The sequence below is a fragment of the Corythoichthys intestinalis genome, chromosome 7 (genome assembly GCF_030265065.1).
Source record: "Corythoichthys intestinalis isolate RoL2023-P3 chromosome 7, ASM3026506v1, whole genome shotgun sequence".
Lineage (NCBI taxonomy): Eukaryota > Metazoa > Chordata > Actinopteri > Syngnathiformes > Syngnathidae > Corythoichthys > Corythoichthys intestinalis.
The window spans coordinates 30,636,159-30,657,854 of record NC_080401.1 but is presented as its reverse complement, the minus strand read 5'-3'; the positions used below and the strand labels follow the sequence as shown (position 1 = coordinate 30,657,854).

General features: G+C 40.0%; 1 protein-coding gene across 1 annotated transcript; it reads left to right on the top strand.

Moving 5' to 3' along the window:
• Positions 1-1,688: 1,688 nt before the first annotated feature.
• Positions 1,689-7,090, top strand: sgcb (sarcoglycan, beta (dystrophin-associated glycoprotein)). The gene is made up of 6 exons (XM_057842341.1): positions 1,689-1,731; positions 5,297-5,506; positions 5,583-5,768; positions 5,866-6,057; positions 6,135-6,266; positions 6,348-7,090. Exons 1-6 carry the CDS (start codon positions 1,717-1,719, stop codon positions 6,555-6,557), a joined length of 945 nt encoding a protein of 314 aa, XP_057698324.1. The 5' UTR covers positions 1,689-1,716; the 3' UTR covers positions 6,558-7,090.
• Positions 7,091-21,696: the final 14,606 nt, after the last annotated feature.

The following is a 21,696-nucleotide window of genomic DNA, read 5'->3' as shown; positions in this document are numbered from 1 at the left end:
TTGAGTTATATTGTACGAGTTTTACTGGATTGATTTAAAAGTTAAAACATATTGAACATCTTTTTTATTGGGGGGGGGGGGGGGTCATTTATTTATTGTCCAAATTTCTAACGCCTCAAGGGGTTATCCAGTTACATTCTGACACATTTTGTTTGACAAATCGAAAGAAACATTTTGAAAACCTCCAGGAAAAATGTCCAGATTTCATGAGCAAATTTAAATTGCATTATTTTGACATAAAATATATTAAAAACACAATAAATACAAGCTTGTTAATCATCTCTTAACTATCCAGGAATGCAAAACAAATAAATAAATAAACATTCGTCTTAAGACCACTCCACTTTGTCTAAATAAAGAAATTAAATATAACTGAAAAAACTTCTTTGTCAGGGAATATAAAAAAATAAATAAATAAAAATGGAGCCGCCTTTCAGGTAAAAAACTAATGCTTTTGTCCACAAGCACAGTCAAACTCAACAAAAAAATGAAAGCTCCATTGGTCTGCTTTAAGATCACATAAATAAAATAAAAAGTAAAACTGGGAAGAAGGGGGTAAAACTCAGTTCACTACATTTCTCACAGTTAAATTAACGTTAACAGTTGAAAACACAAACAGGAGGACACTTCTCTCTACGCAGCTACCTACTCGAGTTCTGCAGGTTAGCAAGTTCACACAGTTTAATGTAGTGCTAACTCTGATTCAGGTCGGACTTTCAGTACCAAAATTAGCGGTGTGTTCCCCTTTTCCGCAACATTTATGTATTTTTACATTTCTTACAGTGGCTGCTGCTGGCTGGGAAAAAAGTCTCTTATCCCTAATATCTAATGTGTGTGTCTGGGGAGGGGGGAGTCATCAGCCAATCAAATATGTGTTTATGAGGGAAAAAAATGGACCGGCACATTTAGCAAGTGAAAAGAGGTACATGTAAGTCTGAACATAATGAAAATAATTCACCTAACAATGGTAGGGTCAATTACAACAATTAAAACATATGGAAAGACAATCTAAATGACCTATATAACTGAAGCCACTATATAACGCAAATAAAGTTGCCCAAAAGTTGGTGGGGACAATTTGAGCACCCTGAAAAGTTGGTAGTGTTTTGTCCCTACCTTCCCTATGTAAACCTACGCCCTTGCTATATTTGACTTAAAATATAACCTATATAAAACTATATCGTCTATTTTATATTATCAAATATAGGAAAATCCAGTCCTTGCACCATAATTGTGATAAAAAGTAATTTGGGATGTTTGTTTATTTATTAGTGAACTTGGATGCCTATGTATATAATGGAACGTATTGTGCATTCAAATTTTATTAAATCATATTTTCAAAGATTTGAAGAGTCAACAAAAAAATTTATTAATTCTTATAAAACAATAATTAAATAACTTCTTAAAAAATGAATAAACTTTAGCTTGTTCTCTATATATGATGGAAAACATGAAACATGTGGTATTCTATTTTTGGCCTCTCTCATTGGCACGTACCATCTTACAAAATGGAAATTCACATAATTTGAAACCTCCTTGTCGAAGTGACAAGTGTTCTAGTCTTTCTGTCCTTTGTAATGACACTTTACCATCTTTACAATAAAATTTCCACCCGTAAACAAGACGATAGGATTTGACAAGAACCCCAACAAAGCCAGGAAAAGTGGTACGTTCCTTCTCCACACTCCAGTAGGAGAGCGAGGGAGGAGTGTCAACATGGCGTCTGAGCAGGTCCGTTATGTCTTCAATTTATTCTCCATTTCTCACGCATTTATTTTTCAGTTCCAAAATGACATTTACGCGCTTACGGCTTCTATGAATATACATGCTTCGTGTTTTAAGCGCAGCTTGCTGTCATCCCGGCGTAATAAACACTTGCCATCCGTATCCTAATTGTTTAATAAAGCCTGCGTTGCATATAAAATGAGGGGAAATGTGACATTTATCAAGCCTGCGTGACGACAAAGTAACGCCGAGAGCGCCGAGAAGTGACGGTTTATTGAGTCTGTTTTGATGCTAAATTAGGAACGGTGTATTTTTAGTGATGGCCATACAGACTGACTGTCTCAAAGGAGAGACATTCCAGCACAAGATGTAATGTAATGAGAATTTAAACAGGGCTGATGCATTAAGATCGGTGGCACATGTAGAATATAAAATGAGTCTAAAATTAAGAATGTACTGAAGTAGACAACTACAGTCTATCATTTGATTTCCATTTTTAAGGGTCAGACACAGGGGTTAATTTGAGCCGGATCTCCTGATTTTGGCTTCGCTGTGTTCCGGGACTTATTTGGAAAGATCTGGCACCTCTCGTGCATCGAAAATAATAATAATATAAAAACGTTGGGGGGAAAGAAGGAGAGGAGTCGTTGATGGCTTTCTCCACTTTATTGTGGCAACAATAAGAAAACAATAAGCAAAATAACAGCGGACTGCCACCACATTCGACCGCGAACTCTTGCTTCTTGCCCGTCTCCCTCTCGCTTCCTACCACTCACAGCTCTCCTGTCCCAGCGTCTCAAACGGACTGTGCATAGTGTCTTGTTATGGGTTAGGGCTTAGCTTTTCTTTTTTTTACAAAGGTATCAAACATACAGCATGCTGACAACTTTGTTTCTTTATTAACACATGGAGCTAACAGCATGTACACAGCTTGGGGCTCTCGGCAGGCTATGCCTCTCTATCTCCTTCCCGAATCACCTGACCAAAACAACAGTAACGTTGCATGCACTTCAGGGTGCCTCGGAAAACATAATATCAGAATATTACACTTAGTTACGGATATTTCAGTATATAATAAATAATATGCATAAATTCATTTACAGAACATATTAAAACATTAGCACATTGAACATTATAAAAATTTAATGTCATTTGAAAGAGTCGGAGATTTGTTGATCCACTGAAAAGTTGGACCAACAAATTACGCTCCTGACATAAAATAATTTTTAAAAAAACATTTGAAATTTGCGGCATCTGGGGTGCAAGCAGCCAGAATCAAACGGTACTTCAACATGCCAAAAAGACAGTTGCATTTACTGTCATTTTTCAAAAAGAAGGAAGATTTTTCAAAACGAGTCAGAAAAGCAGAAGAAAAAAAAAAGAAAACTCCAACTGCATGGCAAGTGGGCATTTGTGTTTTGTTTTCAGCACTATTTTCTGCGTATGTTCCGGGACCTGGGTACATGTCATCATCCCTGTGCTTTCATATGTACTTTGCGTTCCGGCACCTTATGATTTACAAATTAAGTACTGGTCAGACAACACCTTGTCTACCGTGCATGTCAAAGTATTTAACTAATTGGCTGTCATTGACGGCGCTAGACTCCAACCCGTTTGATGTTGGATTCCCTCCCAGAAATAACTCTGGTTATGGCCCACAATAACACTCCATTTGCTTTGCTTAGTATTTAACTCATTGCCTGCCATTGACAACGATAGACGCCCAATTCATTTAAACTGGGAAGACTGAAGGTTAATGCTCATGTTATAGTGCCAGTGACGGCACTCGGCGTCCAATCCGTTTTGACTTGAAGGCGATCATTCATTTAGATAGCAATTATTTGCTGCTAGTCTCTCCCAGCCAAAATGGATTGGACATCTAGCACCGCCACCGGCAGGCAGTGAGTTCAATAGGTGCCATTTAATGGCTTAAACTAGACATAATGAAGGCGTTATTTCTTACTATGAACTAGTTTGGTTTTCGATGACATTAGTTGGACAATTTTGCCTTTTTGTGGGACTGGGATGACCATTTCATAAAATTCAATTTTTCATCTGCTTATAGTTATTTAGTTAGTTCGGCTGCCTATTACAACCATGAAAACCAAACCAAAAATTATGAATGCCTTCAACAGTACTATGACCACTCTACAAAATTTATGTAAATTCATTGTTTCTAAGCATTTTTTCCACTACTGCTAAAGTAACTGCAGGGTTATGCGCTATTAGGTCAAACATAAATAGGCATGATGGTGAAACAACAGTGTGAAATACAAATTGAACACATTTGGGAAAATTTTTGCATTTCATTTTCAAAACCAGCCATAAAAAAAGAGAAACACCTGAGTTCCAGCCATTTTAAAGGTTTTTGATTTCCCTTTGAAAGGTACACAGAATATTGTTGTACAGTATTCATTTTATTATTTTATTTTATCATAGGTGGGTAGAGTAGCCAAAAATTTTACTGAAGTAAAAGTAGCATTACTTCAAAATACTGTACTCAAGTAATAAGTAACATTATAAGTGCTCACAATGTTTGATTTTTTTTAAATAATGGTGTTTTTCTCAGCACAAAGTTATCTACATGAATGCTATGTTATGAACTGTGATTATTATATGAACTGTTAGTATTATAACCTATGACATAACCATATTAAGCCAAAGAAATACAAGAAACATCCTTGCATTTCGGCGAGAGAAAAAAAATCTATAGAAATAAAGCATCATTTGTCCAAAGAGCATGAGTGCCCTCTAAAAGGATCAAATCTCAGGTTTGCTGTGCTCAGTTGGTGCCAAATAAAAACTGGGAGAGAGGTTAAAATCCGCACTTTCGAGTCATGTTGGCTGCAGCCCTCTATGACAAATACTTTTTTTTTTTAATTTACTCTGCTTTAAAGATGCCACGTGAACAGGCTGGCGTGATCGTACAACGAAAAGCTTGAGTCTGATTGATAAAACGGAGTTATGTGATTATTGTTGTGATGTCTCATTGGTTAAACTTGTAGAGCCACTGTTAGCATCTGTGGCAAAAAAGGAGAATCTAATATGTACATAGAATAAAGTGGAAAAATGTAACAACTAGTGTAGCCTAAAGTAGCGGAGTAAGTAGCGTTTCTTCTTCACAAATCTACTTAAGTAAAAAGTATGGCTTAGTAAAACTACTCCTTGAAATACATTTTTCACAAAAAGTTACTCAAGTAAATGTAATGGCGTAAATGTAATGTGCTACTACACACCTCTCAAATATTATATACACAAATAATCTCCCCTTTCCACTGTTATGTGATGTTTAGTAATCAGTAATTGAACGTAAGTGAGATAACTAAATGTAGGTGCTTCTCTATTAAAAAAATGCAATGGAGAAAATGAGTTTTTTGTGAAAATGCATAAACCGAACAGTGACATTGACACAAATACTTTGCTTTTGTGACACCTTGAAGTTGAACAACAGTCGTTTTAATAAAGGAACTAAAACAACAGTTGGCAATGACAGCAGATGGCAAAATAATCACATATGAAGACACGCCAGCCTTGTACTTTTCATATGGCTATTGTTGAACTTTTTCTCCAGGAGAGCGCCAATGGGCCAATGAAGAAGTCCATGCGTGAGAAGTCAATCGAGAGACGCGTAGCCAACAAGGAGCACAACAGCAACTTCAAGGCAGGCTACGTCCCTATCGAGGAGGAGCGTCTGCACAAGACGGGCCTCCGCGGGCGTAAGGGCAACATGGCCGTCTGCGTCATCGTGCTGCTCTTCCTCCTCGCGTTGATTAACCTCATTGTGAGTAACTAGACAACACTTTCGCATTGACTCACAAGGCCAATTTATTCAATGGGCTTGCTGCCGTTCCATTCAGATCACTCTGGTCATATGGACGGTGATCCGCATCGGGCCGAACGGGTGTGACAGCATGGAGTTCCATGAATCAGGTCTGCTTCGTTTCAAGCAGAAAGCGGACATGGGTGTGGTCCACCCGCTGCATAAGAGTACCGTCGGGGGCCGCAAGGACCAGGACCTGCTCATCGTAGGGAACAACAACCCGGTGAGAGATGGGGAAAACCTCCAATGCAAGAGTAAATCTTAACTTGGACTAGATATACAGTATATGCACTTTTTTTTTTTTTAAATGTTGTTTTCAGGTGGTATTCCAGCAGGGCACCTCCAAGCTTAGCGTGGAAAAGGACAAGACAACAGTGGTCAGCGATCTCGGGATATCCTTCACGGACCCCCGCACTCAGACCACCTTCTTCAGCACTGACTACGACAACCACGAGTTCCACCTGCCCAAAGGCGTCAAGGTGCTCAGTGTCAAGAAGGCCTCCACGGAAAGGGTGATTGTCATTGCCAACAAAAAAAAATCCCTTAATTTTTAGTTTTAGTGCAGCCAACACATCTGGTTTTCCTGTAGATCACCAGTAACGCTGCATCAGACCTGAACATCCGCGGGGACAGCAAAGCCATCGTTCGCGGAAACGAAGGCGTCAACATCATGGGTCGCACCGTCGAGTTTAAAATGGGCGGCGACATCGAGCTCAGAGCCGTAAGTTCGCTCCAGTCACGCTATTGGTTAACTATTGTGTTAAAGAAAAAAAGGTCAAACTTTGCGGGTTTCTCTTCGCAGGAGAACAGCATCGTGCTGAACGGCTCGGTCATGTTTAACGCAACGCGCATCCCCAATTCGGCGGGCGATGTGTACTTCGATGAGGGCGTGGAGCGCTACAAGCTGTGCATGTGTGCTGACGGGACTCTGTTCCGAGTGCAGGTGAAATATCCTAACATGGGCTGCCAGACCTCAGACAACCCATGCCGGAACACCTTCCAAGGACAGTAACCCCTACCCACCTGCAACAACAACAAGAAAAACCATCCAGTATTATTCATATTTATATCCCAAAGGGTTGCACAGAGACTTTAATTCGGCAGCTGTGTGCATGTGTGCGATGCGTTTACTGACAACTAAGCTATTCGTAGGGTTTATGGACTGCAGTCGTGCTAAAAACTCTCAACCTGTCAATCATTACACTGGCAACTGAAGAGACGTTTATGTGGCAGATAGAAAATGTATGTGCTGTACCCAAGCCCTGCATTTTATGGAAGACAGTCAAAATATTTGACAGGGCTCTCGTTGGTATGATGGGTTTAACCCTCCTGTTATCTTCTGGGTCAAATTGACCTCTTATTGTTTCAAAACGTTTTTTGTTTTTTTTTTTACCCGAGAAAAAAGGGTTTCAACTTCTTTCATTTGTATTATTTTTATTTAATCAATTTGCCTTTGTAAAAGAAAACAAAAAACTAAGAGCGAAATCTGATAAAACATCAAGTGGTAGTTGTATTTTTTTACTGCTCTAATTTTTTTTTTTTTTTTTTCAATAAAAACTAAAATCATTTAATAGAGAAATCTGATAAAACATCTGGTGGACTTAATTTTATTAGCTTCTTTTCCTGTTATATTTTTAAAGTTGATCACTCCAAATTGTCCGTAGATATGCGTGTGTGCATAAAAAGTTATTTGTCTCCATGTGCCCTGCGACTGGCTGGCAACCAGTTTAGCGGCCTCCTGCCCGATGTTAGCTGGGATAGGCTCCAGCACCCTATGGCCCTTTTGAGGATAAGAGGTTCAGAAGATGAATGAACAGTTAAAGTTAGTTTGAATTTTATCATAAAAATAAAATGAACATCGTCTGAACATTTTTCTTATATCCTCATTTTTGTCATATATGTATTAGGGCTGTCAAACAATGAAATTTTTTAATTGAGTTAATTACAGCTTAAATTAATTAATCGTAATTAATCGCAATTGAAACCATCTATAAAATATGCCATATTTTTCTGTAAATTATTGTTGGAATGGAAAGACAAGACAAATATATACACTCAACATACGATACATAAGTACTGTATTAGTTTATAACAATAAATCAACAAGATGGCATTAACATTATTAACATTCTCTTAAAGCGATCCATGGATAGAAAGACTTGTAGTTCTTAAAAGATAAATGTTAGTGCAAGTTATAGAAATTTTTGTATTAAAACCCCTCTTAATGTTTTCGTTTTATTAAAATTTGTAGAGCTGAAACGAATACTCGAGCAACTCGAGTAACTCGAGTTTAAAAACTGATCCGAGTAATTTTATTCACCTCGAGTATTCGTTTATTTTGACAGCTCTAAGCATCACGTTTTGCTCGGACTACTTTTAATGCGGGACAACGCGCTGATGTCACGTGCGTAGAGGAAGAAGCAAAAAAAAAAAACTTACTGCAGCAGACAGCCGCTACAAACGACTCCGACGTTGCAAAATACTAGCCTGCACATGCTACGTTAGTTGCAGTTAGCTCTGATGTGTCTCATAGAGATCACATGTATGTTGAACTAGATGCACAATGACAGACTAGGCCGCGTCTGGGCAGCGTTAGCAAACAGCCGCCATCTTAAAGCAGTAGAGCGCTAAGCGCTAACAAAGAGCGCTAAGCGCTAATATATAAGATTAACGTTACTGTCACTACTAGCTCACGTAACGTTAGCCCTGCGGAGGGCTAGGTTTCTATTAATTAAGACCACTTTCGATGCGTGGCTAACGTGTCTTACATACAGGCTTTAACATAACATAGCGTTGTGGAGTGATGAGGGTGTCAAATAAAAACTCAATAATGCTAACTATCAATTTTAGCTCAGTAGTCATTGCTGGATAAAACACCAAGTAGCACTAGTCCCTAATGTGCTCCAATACAGCCTGTATCATACATTTATTTTGAACACTGCAAAAATTCAAAATCCTATCAGGACTTACAGTTTAGACTAACTTAAAACTTTACTAGAACTTAAAAATGGCTTGACACAAATAAAAATTCAATTGAAAAACGTGGGAAAAAATCGTAACTTTTAAGCGATGTGTGTTATCAAGCGTAAAGGCATTTTTAGGTGTGTGTATGTATATATATATATATATATATATATATATATATATATATATATATATATATATATGTATAGTGAATTAGTCTTTTTTTTAATTCTAGTTACATCTGAGATGCAATTGTTGGCTGTTTTCAACAATACACATAAAAAATAAAGACATTGATTGACTGAAAATGATAAAATGTCTTGTTTTCTCATGTATATCTATAATTGCTCTTCACCTAAAAATATGTTTTATCCGATTACTCGATTAATCGATAGAATTTTCAGTCGATTACTCGATTACTAAAATATTCGATAGCTGCAGCCCTAAAAATTTGTAAAATTTTCAATCAAAAACTAATAGCTCGCCATTGTTGATGTCAATAATTACACCATGCTCACTCATGGTGCCGAAAGGCATAAAATCAGTTGGACCCAAGCGCCAACAGAGGGCGCCAAACACCAAAAAAAACAGGTAACAAGCAGACATTACACTCTGCTGTCATTTTAATCTGTTTGAGCGGGGCATGTGCGTTAATTGCGTCAAATATTTTAACGTGATTAATTAATTACCGCCCGTTAACGCGATAATTTTGACAGCCCTAATATATATATGTGTGTGGGAGGGACAAAATTGCAGATTTTTGTGAAATAACAACATGTCAAAGTGTCAGAAAAGCCTACTAAAACATCAGTTTTACTTGGGACTAATTAGACACATCAAAACGCTTCACCAGGCTTACAAAGCATTTAAGATATAGGATTTTTTGTCATTCATCCTTTGCCTGTCACTGACAGCGATTGACATTCAATTCATTTAAAAGAGCCATTTGTAACATTCGTAGCTAAAATGGTACTGCAACTAGGATCAAAATATTAAAGTGCACTCTTTAATGTTTTTAGAAATATTAGGGCCAATTAATGAATAAATGAAGTGCAACTTTTTACATATAGCTCCTTTGAACTGGGTGGAGTGGCTGCAAATGCTCATCTTCAGTGCCATTGACGGCCCAATGACTGGATGAAAGAAAATTTTTCTGGTTTTCATTTTCTCATATCACAAAAGGCTACCTTTTGAACAGGGGTGTGTAGACTTTATTGGATTTTTTTCTTAGGACTAAACATCCATCACATTAATGTTGACACAAGAACATTTTTTTGTGTTTCAAAAACAAACAAAAAAACAGCAGGAGGGTTAATACCAGCAACAATGAGCATTATTTTTGATTTTGTCATCCAAATGAGGAATAGACTGAAAGTGTTACATCTGTTTGACAATATTGTGTTTGTTTGAATAAAAACTTGGCGTGTCAGCGTGGAGTTACCTCTTATCCTTTGTTTTGGTTAAAGGTCTCAGGGCGTGCACGTGCACATTTTATGATAGAATAGAATGCGGGCTCGGCCGTCACAAATGCACTTATCAGGACGTGAAAAAAGAAAGACAGTAAGACATTAACTATGTGTAAATGATTGAATGCCATCTTTGGGCGTGTTCATACTCATGAGCAAACTTTGGCCGTGAAGTCTAAAGCCCCTCAGATGTGTCAAGCGAATGGTTGGTGTGGATTATTTAGACTGGATAGAGAGGATGGTTCGGATTCTGATCGTTTTGACTGCACTGCTCGCCTCATCCGAGATGCGCTGCCGCTCACAGGCTTGCCCGCCCTCCTGCTCATGTCCCGGGCCTTCCGTGTTGAACTGCACGTTGGCTGGCCTCTCGGCTCTACCGCAAATCCAAGACACTGTGGTCCACCTGGACGTGTCTCACAACCGCATAGAGCGAGCGACGCTTCTGCGCCGGACACTTCCTCAGCTCCACAGCCTACGTTTGGCCAACAACAGTATTGTGCGCCTGTCATTTTGCATTCACCGACATGAACTGGGTGGAAGGTGCGCCTCCTGGGCCCCCTACCTACAGCTGCTATCTGTGGAGCAAAATCAACTACGGCGACTTCCGCGGGGTGAGTCACTGGGTTGTAAATGCCTCGTTAGATACACCTGATCGGGTTGTTAACAAGATTACAGTAGTTAAACATGTATAATCCGCATTTAATTGTTCAGAGGATTGTGTGAAAATTAGATGGGTTTAGCGTACAAGTCACGGGTTAGATGTCAATAACATCTAAGGTTAGAAGGGAGTATACAGTATCAGTTTTGAGAAGGGATTTGAAAGATGTTGTTCCACAGTCAAGGCCCTCCGACATAAAATGCTCGATTGCCATTAGTTTTAACCCCACTCATTTAACAGCTGAATCCAAAGCCAGTCGTCTCAGTTTAAATGAATTGGAAGTCATATTGATAATGGCAGGCATTGAATTAATACTGTTTGGGGGGAGTGGGGTGCAACTTTAAAGTGATATTGGGGGCTACAAACAATTGTTTTTATTTTTATCAATTTTGTTTTTATCACTGTAAAATATCATTCATTAAAAATAAAAAATGAATAAAAATACAAGAATGATTAATACAATGATATAAATTCACATATATATACGGGGTGATTGAAAAGTAACTCCATATTTTAAAATACTTATGATTTATGCATATGTAGTAATATGTTTCATCATTTTTTGTGTATGTATCATGATGTCTAGGATTTAAATCACTTGTTTTTTTATTCAGATTATTTTGTTTAATATTTGGAAGGCCTGCAAAAATGGCTGGAATGTGCCCAGCTATCGGCCACAGATCCCACAGTGATGAGTTTTGCCTGACTATTTTTGATCGTCTTAGCGTCCACTTGAGCATGTCTTCCTTTAATGGTCCTCCACCATCTTTATACTTGAGCAACAGATCTCCAAACTTGGTAACATGCCGCTAACTGGGCACTTTATTGTGGGTTTGGACCTCCATCCATGCTTGTAGGTCTTTTAAATTTTAAACAAACTAAAGCGGCATGGAAAATGAAAATGAATGAATAACCAATTACAAAAGAAAACAAATGAACTCTTATATATCACCAAACGTACACACACTAAAAACTGAAGAAAATATGAATACATTAATTTGAGGTATTTTAAAATAGGAGTTACTTTTCAAACACCATGTAAAATCACAGATAAGAAACCATCTGTAACTGAAGGCCTTTGTCGAACATCACGAATCCAACTTGTCATGTTGCATTATTTGAAAACCCACTTGAAATTAAGCCTCTGCATTGACTGACGCAGGGCTACTGAGGTGTGTGCTCTAGTGGTGGCTGCTACTGAGGTGTGTAAACACCTCAGTAGCAGCCACCACTAGAGGGTGATGTTCACAAATTTCTACTTGAATTAGTCGATATACATATACAGGTTAAAACGCCAAAATAATTGTGCACCAGTTTTCTACGGCATATGGTCAAGGCACAGATGGAGGAAGCTTGGAAGGTATGGAGCTGACCTGCTTTGTGATGATCACCAGTATATTTCTGTATTGGCAAACTGGCATTACAAAAAAAATAAAATGCAAAATACTAGGGCTGTCAAAATTATCGCGTTAACGGGCGGTAATTAATTAATCACGTTAAAATATTTGATGCAATTAACGCACATGCCCCGCTCAAACAGATTAAAATGACAGCAGAGTGTAATGTCCGCTTGTTACTTGTTTTTTGGTGTTTGGCGCCCTCTGCTGGCGCTGGGGTCCAACTGATTTTATGCCTTTCAGCACCATGAGTGAGCATGGTGTAATTATTGATGTCAACAATGGCGAGCTATTAGTTTATTTTTTGAATGAAAATTTTACAAATTTTAATAAAACGAAAACATTGAGGGGTTTTAATATAAAATTTCTATAACTTGTACTAACATTTCTCTTTTAAGAACTACAAGTCTTTCCATCCATGGATCGCTTTAAGAGAATGTTAATAATGTCAATGCCATCTTGTTGATTTATTGTTATAATAAACTAATACAGTACTTATGTACCGTATGTTGAATGTATATATTCATCTTGCTTCTTATCTTTCCATTCCAACAATAATTTACAGAAAAATATGGCATATTTTATAGATGGTTTGAATTGCAATTAATTACGATTAATTTTTAAGCTGTAATTAACTCGATTCAAATTTTTAATCGTTTGACAGCCCTACAAAATACCTTTGCTCTTCTTAATAATGGTGACTCTTCTTTACCATCCGCCATGTTTGAAAGGCTTAAGTGCTCTGGAGTCCTTGGAGGTCCTGCTGCTGTCCGTCAACAAAATCACCATCATTCAGCATGGAGACCTGGACAACCTGCGTGGGCTGAGAGAGCTTCATCTCCAGCACAACCTCATAAGCAGCCTGCACCCACATGCCTTCAAACATTTACACCAGCTAAAGGTAATTAAAAAGATGTACAAATTACAGTATGTACAATATTCATACCTTAGCTATTATCATTGTTTTAAATAAAATATCTAAGATCAATAATATTCTTGAGCAAATATTTTAGGACATTAGTAAAAGTGCATTCACCAACACTTGTCTTGTGGCAGGTCCTAGACGTTAGCTTCAACAAGTTGACCAGCATCGATCCTTCTACGTACTTCTCCTTACGCACCATCGGGGTGGATGTTGGCCTGGTTGGAAACAGGTGGCACTGTGACTGCAGCATGCGTAGCATAAGAAGATGGATGGCTTTAGACAGGAGCAGAGGCTGGCATTCTAGAGATTTGGTTTGCACCTCTCCTTCTGATCTCACAGGTGTGAACCTTCTACAGCTTGATGACCGAGATCTGAACTGTTGGAGTGCTCAAAATGGACCACAACTCCACCAAGATGTGACAGTTTCCATGGGTTCAGAGGTCATGCTGCCCTGCGCCACAGAAGGTAACTACTGAAACAATACTCCTCACTGTCAAAACCAAATAAATTAATCATGTCAATTATCCTTAGGCGCTTTATGGTGGACGCCCAGTGGTTCATCTTCTGCGATCCAAGCTCAATCAGGTCTCATTATTAGTGACGTCTCAGAGAGGAACACTGGTCTTTATATATGTTTATCCAAACACCATCAGGTAGTGTCTGTCTTTCACCTCCAAATCAGTGAAACTAAAAGAAAAGCTCGAAGTGTACCCGAAAGAATCATAAGGGAAGTAAAGAACCAAAACGTGACACAGTCCAACTTTAATTTAGCCGTGTGTTTGTCCGTGTTCATCACTTTCCTGATTGCCTTCATCCTGGGAGTGATCTTAAGACCCTGCATCGACATGCTTTGGAAGAGGATCACCAGTAAGAAAACGCCCGAAACTGTGTCATCAACAGAGGACAGACAATACGACAATGAGGCGTACTCAGAAGGCGAGGACCCCGAGGAGTTGCGGCCTCACAGGGAAAGAAGAGTCACATTCAGCACAGTGGACTTCAGGGAAGAAAATGTTAAATATTATGACATGGAGCGGGAAAGAAAGGCAAGCATTCCAGTAGTAGAACAGGCAAAGGTTACAGAGGATGATTCAGTCAGTGAAAAAAGTCTTGACATGAGCGTTTCAACGGATACAAAAGCTCTTTCGGGCCAAAAGAGAGAGACAAGGGAATACACGATAAGGAGAAATACGTCTGACTCTTCACTTTCTGGCAAAGACCAAATGGAACTGGACACTGTTCAACAGAACTCAGCAGACCAACCTCAGATTTCCACACAACGAACAGCAGAATTCTCCTCTGAACCCTTTGCAGATTGGACACCACATCCAAAGGATGGCCTGTTAGCAGTGGAACCCATGGATGATGAAGAACAGTTTGACTTCAGCGATTCAGTTCCCAGCAGCTCTCCCAGAGCCAGCAGCCCCATTGATTCTCTTAACTACACCAGAAAAATTATGCCAAGGCTGAACAGAAATGACTCGTCGAGCTCCAGTTCATACATGAGCGACAACGAACCTTCACAATACACAGTCAACCCAGACTCAGAGGAAGAGGAGGAGATGGGAAGGAGCAATGCTAAAATGAAGGTCACTGACACGTTTGCTAATGTGACGCCGGTAAAAGGAACGGAAACTCCCCCGGACCAGGATTCTGAGCTTTGGTGGCCTGCAGTTGATTTTGAGCGTTTGATCCGCATCCAGAGGCGTATAGATATCAAAGTGTGTGATGGTGGTGGTCAAACCATTTTTCTCAGAGGAAGTCCCAGTACAAAGATGGTGGTCACAGCAGGATTTACACCGCCAACTTCTTTTTCCAGCATTGACAATGAAGAAATGACAAGACATGCAGTTACAGTTTCTCCAACTTTTGATTCAAAAATGCAATTGCCAATGCTTGATCTTGAGCAAACCAGTCCAGTCAAGTCCATAAAATCAGATTTGTTATCTATTACTGACTTAGAGACTGGATCAATTAAAGTAGAGAAAAAGGGTCTTCAAGGTCAAAACATTTGCCAGGAGACAGACACTAGGTGGCCTTCCATTCACCGTCAGCAGATTCCTCATGTTGAAAGGCATCTTCCTATAAACTCAAGAGTTCCTGATTCCCCTTTAAGCAGTGATAGTGAGGAGCTGGTGACAAAGGCCAGCATGAAGATAATTACATCCAAACCTTCATCAAGTTATGACCCAGAACTTTCTTGGCCCTTAATTGATCTTGAGGACTCTTTCAAGATTAAGAGGAGTCTAGATGTCAAATCACTTTCACCAACTTCTAACTCAACATTCAGCAGTAACAGCGAAGATGAGAAAATGTACTACATCCAAAAACGGGAGCAAGAAACCATAAAAGTGACTAATAACACCATTGATGCATCTTCACCTATAGCTTATAGCCCACAGTCACCTTGGCCTTCAATGGAACTTGAGGATTCTCTCAGAATTGAAAGACATCTTGATGTCAAAGCATCATCACCATCTTCAAATGCATCACCCAACAGCGATAGTGAAGGTGACAGCACCAATCGTAAAATAAAAGAGGAAACCACAAAATTCACTACATACCATATTAAAGCACCTTCTGCATTGAGTTATGACCCACAAACTTCATGGCCCTCTATTGGTCTTGAAGGTTCTGTCCGTGTTAAGCGACGTCTAGAGTTCTTATCACAGTCACCAACCTCAGAATCATCATCCACCAATGAGGATGAAATGACAAATCACAGAACAGAACAGGTGTCAATGTTCACTAATGAAACAAGGAACTCTGTTAAAACACCTCCACCACCAAGTTATGACCCACAAGCATCATGGCCCTCTATTGATCTCAAAGATTCATTACGAATTAAGAGGCATTTAGATTTTAAAGCACTGTCACCAACTTCAGATTCATTGACCGGCAGCGACTCTGAAGATGACAGTGTCAATGGTATCATAAAACATGAGAATGTCACTACAAACCTTATGAAAGCACAAACATTGAAATATAGCAAACAATCTCCATGGCCCTCAATTGATCTTGAAGATCCTATCCAAATCAGGAGACGTGTAGATGTCAAAGCACAATCAAGAACTCCAGATTCATTTCCTAACAGCAACAGTGGAGATGAAAAGACTTATCACAAAACAAAACAGGCGGCAGTGATCACTAATGCATCAAGGAAACCAATGAAAGCACCTTCCGTTCCAAGCTTTGATCCCCAAGCACGTTGGCCCATTGATCTTGAGGATTCTTTCCGAATTAAGAGACGTCTAGATGTCAAAGCACCATCACCAATTTCAGATTCATCATCCAGCAGCTACACTGGTGACAAAATGACAAATCACAGAACAGACAAGGTACCAGTGATCGCTCATGAATCAAAGAAATTAATTAAAGCACCTCCTCCACCATGTTATGGCACTCATGCGACTTGGCCTGCTATTGATCTTGATGACTCATTCCAAATTAAGAGGCGTCTTGATGTCAAAGCACCAACACCAGATTTATCATCCAGCAGCAACAGTGAGGGGGAAACAATGTACTACCCCCAGAAGCAAGGGAAAGAGACCTCACATTCAACCCAATACCCTACAACAGCATCACCAAAACAAAGTCATGACTCACAACCATCTTTTCCCTCAATTGATCTGGAAGATTCTTTCCGAATTAAAAGGCGACTGAATGTCAAAGCACCAACACCAGATTCATCATTCGGCAGTGACAGTGAGGATGAAACAATATACTACACCGAGAGACAAAGGCAAGAGACTTCACATTCAACCCAATACCCAACAACAGCAAAACCAAAACCAAGTCGTGAGTCACAACCATCTTGGGCCCCAATTGATCTGGAGGACTCTTTCCGAATTAAAAGGCGTCTGGATGTCAAAGCTCCAACATCAGATTCATCATCCAGCAGTGACAGTGAAGATGAAACAATATACTACACCCAGAGACAAGGGCAAGAGACCTCACAGTCAACCCAATACCTAACAACAGCATCACCAAAACAAAGGTCGACCCAATATCCAATAACAGCATCACCAAAACAAAGTCATGAATCACAACCATCTTGGCCCTCAATTGATCTGGAAGATTCTTTCCAAATTAAGAAGCGTCTGGATGTCAAAGCACCAACACCAGATTCATCATCCAGCTGTGACAGTGAAGATGAAACAACATACTACACCAAGAGACAAGGGCAAGAGACCTCACAGTCAACACAACACTCAACAACATCATCACCAAAACCAAGTCGCAAGTCAAAAGCACCTTGGCCAGCAATCGATCTGGAAGATTCTTTCCGAATTAAGAAGCGTCTAGACGTTAAAGCGCCGTCATCGACCTCAGATTCATCATCCGATAGTGAAGTTGCAAAAATGAATGACACCCGAAACAAGGAGCAAGAGACCACAAAAGTAACTACATACTCTATTAAATCAACTCCAACACCAAGTTATGACACACAAGAAACATGGCCTGCTATTGATCTTGAGGATTCTATCCGAATTAAGAGGCGTCTGGATTTCAAAGCACCAACACCAGATTCATCATCCGGCAGTGACAGTGAGGATGAAACAATATACTACACCCAGAGACAAGGGCAAGAGACCTTACATTCAACCCAATACCCAACAACAGCAAAACCAAAACCAAGTCGTGAGTCACAACCATCTTGGCCCCCAATTGATCTGGAGGATTCTTTCCGAATAAAGAGGCGTCTGGATGTCAAAGCACCAACATCAGATTCATCATCCAGCAGTGACAGTGAAGATGAAACAATATACTACCCCAAGGGACAAGGGCAAGAAACTTCACAGTCAACACAATACTCAACAACAGCATCACCAAAACCAAGTCACAAGTCACAAGCACCTTGGCCCTCAATTGATCTGGAAGATTCTTTCCAAATTAAGAAGCGTCTAGACGTTAAAGTGCCGTCACTGACCTCAGATTCATCATCCGATAGTGAAGTTGTAAACATGTATGACACCCGAAACAAGGCGCAAGAGAGCACAAAAGTAAATACATACTCTATAAAATCAACTCCAACACCAAGTTATGACACACAAGCAACGTGGCCTGCTATTGATCTTGAGGATTCTATCCGAATTAAGAGGTCTCTGGATTTCAAAGCACCGACACCAGATTCATCATCCGCCAGTGACAGTGAGGATGAAACAATATACTACACCCAGAGACAAGGGCAAGAGACCTTAAATTCAACCCAATACCCAACAACAGCATCACCAAAACAAAGTCATAACTCACAACCATCTTTTCCCTTAATTAATCTGGACGATTCTTTCCAAATTAAGAGGTGTCTGAATGTCAAAGCACCAACATCAGATTCATCATTCGGCAGTGACAGTGACAATAAAACAATATACTACATCGAAAGACAAGGGCAAGAGACTTCACAGTCAACCCAATACCTAACAACGGCATCACCAAAACAAAGGTCAACCCAATATCCAACAACAGCATCACCAAAACAAAGTCATGAATCACAACCATCTTGGCCCTCAATTGATCTGGAAGATTCTTTCCAAATTAAGAAGCGTCTGGATGTCAAAGCACCAACACCAGATTCATCATCCAGCTGTGACAGTGAAGATGAAACAATATACTACACCAAGAGACAAGGGCAAGAGACCTCACAGTCAACACAACACTCAACAACATCATCACCAAAACCAAGTCATGACTCGCAACCACCTTTGCCCTCAATTGATCTGGAGGATTCTTTCCGAATTAAGAAGCGTCTAGATATCCAAGTGACGTCACCGTCTTCACATTCATCATTGGACAGTAAAATTGAAAAAATGTTTGACACCCAGAACAAGGAGAAAGAGACCACAAAAGTAACTACATACCCTATTAAATCAACTCCAACACCAAGTTATGACACACAAGCAACATGGCCTGCTATTGATCTTGTGGATTCTTTCCGAATTAAGAGGCGTCTGGATTTCAAAGCACCAACCCCAGATTCATCATCTGGCAGTGACAGTGAGGATGAAACGACATACTACACCCAGAAACAAGGGCAAGAGACCTCAAATTTAACTGAATACTCCACAAAGGTATCGCCAAAACCAAGTCATGACTTACAACCATCTTGGCCCTCAATTGATCTTGAGGATTATTTTGGAATTAAGAGGCATTTAGATATTAAGGGACTTTCACCAACCTCAGACTCAACATCCAACAGCAAGTATGAAACAATTTATCACTCACAAAAATGGGAGCAAGACATGGCAAAAGTTACTACAAACTCTGTTAAAACATATCCAGTACCAATTTATGACCCGCGTTCTTCATTGCCCTCACTTGATGTAAAAGAATCTTTCCAACCTGATGTTCAAACTTTTCAGAGTGATAGCAAGATGGACGCAGCTAGCCACATTAAATCTACTACAGGAACACCATGGCCTTCAGTGGACCTTGATAGGAGAACTCGCATAAGATGGAGCTTGGATATCAGAGCGCCATCAGCACAGGCACAACTTACTCCTGAAACTCAGGATCACAAATCAAATTTGTCCACGACTGACAGTGAAGATGAGAACAGAGAAACAAAATCGTTGCTCAAGTTGGCAGAAGATAAATCCCCTGTGATAACCGTCCCTCGCAGTCCCAAAAGAGATCCTGACATCAAATTAGAGAAGTATGTTGTTGTTTCAGAGACTGCAGGGGATGAAACCAGGATCCCAACACCGGAGATAAACACAGAACTCCAGTCACGGTGGGCCAACATGCATCTCGGGGTCTCCCGCTTCAGAAAGCGTCTTGAAATCACATCACGTGCATCACCTGAAGCACACAGCATTAAGAGTACTACTGAAACACCAGAAGAAAAGCCAACTGCTGCTGGCTGGCAAGGAATCAGAAACACAGAATTACCTCTCATTGCTGCGAAAGTTCACGACAATACTGTCAAACCAGCAGTGGATATCACAAGTAAGGTAACGTCAAGCCTACCAGGTGTGCCGCATGTACGGAGGTACCTGGATATAAAGGCTACCGGTACTCTACAACAACATCTGGATTCAACTGGCAGCAGTGGGAATGAAGCCGAATCCACAGACTACACACAATGGAGAGGAACAAGGCATGATCACAGTCGTTCTTCTCTCTATGCAACTCAGACTTTGGAGACTCAACTGACAACAGAGAAGTCTCAAGTCACAACAGTGCCAGGGCAATCTTCCTCTAGCAATAGTGAAGACGAGACCGATCGGGCTGCAGAAGCCAGCGAGATGAAGGAAGTTTCAGTGAAGCCCATTGTGGCAGGCAGCAACTCGCCAATACAATACAGACGTTTAATTATTAAAGCTTCGTCTCAACCCAATGATACCTCCACCATTAGAGATCATCCTGGTCCCTCCTATAATTCCAGATACCAGCTACACTCCTACAGTGTCAGAAAGGAGAATCTGTCTCTTACCCCTAAGACCCTTTTAAATGCAGGCTTTGGAGAAGATACTCCTTCCACCAGGGATACATCAGGGATGAGCACTGTGACTACTAATGCTGGCTCCTCCTTTGGTACAAGTTACCAGTTACACTATGATGCCGGACACAAGAATCGTTATGTTACCTCGACCACTCCCAATCCAGACTCTGGGGATGAAATTCCCCTGACTAGGGATCCATCAGGGGTTAATATAACAACTTCTCAAATTATTTCTTCGAATAGTGCCAGATACCAGATCTCATCTCTTTCCCCAAGACCTTTCAGGAGGCCAACTGAAGGCCCATCAGCTGAAATCCGATGGACAGGTCTTAAAACCCGCCTATCTGATCTCTCCAAGCGGCCGAATGAAAGCCCCCTTTTTTCACCTGAAGGGCTAGAAAAAATTCAAGCCGGATCCTCTACTCAGGAAGGAACACAGGAAAGAGAGAGCTCTCTTAAACTTAGCAACAGTTTCTTGTCATCAACCAACACCAATGAGCTGTGGAAAGGAGCATCACAAGAGAGACCCAGAAGAGGCCTTACCGCACTAAAAGACATGTCGTCTGAGAGAAAAACATGGGAGAGGGAAGATGAAAATGTCAACTTCTTCCCACCAAGTGGAACTACTGAGGATTTCATTCAGGCAAGGTCTGAACGAATCCCTTTTCCTTCGGAAAGCACCAGTGAAGACATTCTTTATGACATCCCCCGCTACAGGACACATGCTTCTCTGAGTCAAATTCCACCTCCGGTTCCTACAACACCCCTGCCAGACGAGGAAGTGGAGTTAACGTGGAGTTCCAAAAGTTCTTATGTCCCAAGCATTAGCCAAGTTTAAATGGATAGTTTTATGTGTTATGTTCATGATGTTATGTGTGATTTTTTTTGGTGTACGTTTTGGTGCTAGAAAGAAATATCACAAATTGGAATAAATTGTTGGGATGTATAAATATGCCAGTGCTTTTTTCTACAAATTAGCATTGTTTGGTATGCAGGTGAAAAAAATTGATGTAAAGAGTTCTAGTCCTAATCACCCAATTTCACTGATCAGTGGTGGCATAGGTGGGCATGTTCTATCGTCAAAGGACACACAGCTTTCGAAGACCCAATTTTGATAACTGAACCCATAGCCGTCAATTGTTTGATGCAGATTTGGACGATTTCCAGGGCCCATACTTGTGAAGTTTCAGATTTACTTGTGGTTATTATTTTTTTTTTTTTTTAAAGATGTTTTAGCTTTGCTAGACAAAAAAATTGACGTGCAGTGAAAGCATGCAACTTCATTTTAAAATGTATGAAA

What these genes read in the sequence shown, in the direction of transcription:
- sgcb (XM_057842341.1), top strand. An exon ending in TCGTAGGGAACAACAACCCG is followed by an intron (nt 5,769 to 5,865) that starts GTGAGAGATGGG and finishes TGTTGTTTTCAG; the next exon opens with GTGGTATTCCAGCAGGGCAC. An exon ending in AGAAGGCCTCCACGGAAAGG is followed by an intron (nt 6,058 to 6,134) that starts GTGATTGTCATT and finishes GTTTTCCTGTAG; the next exon opens with ATCACCAGTAACGCTGCATC.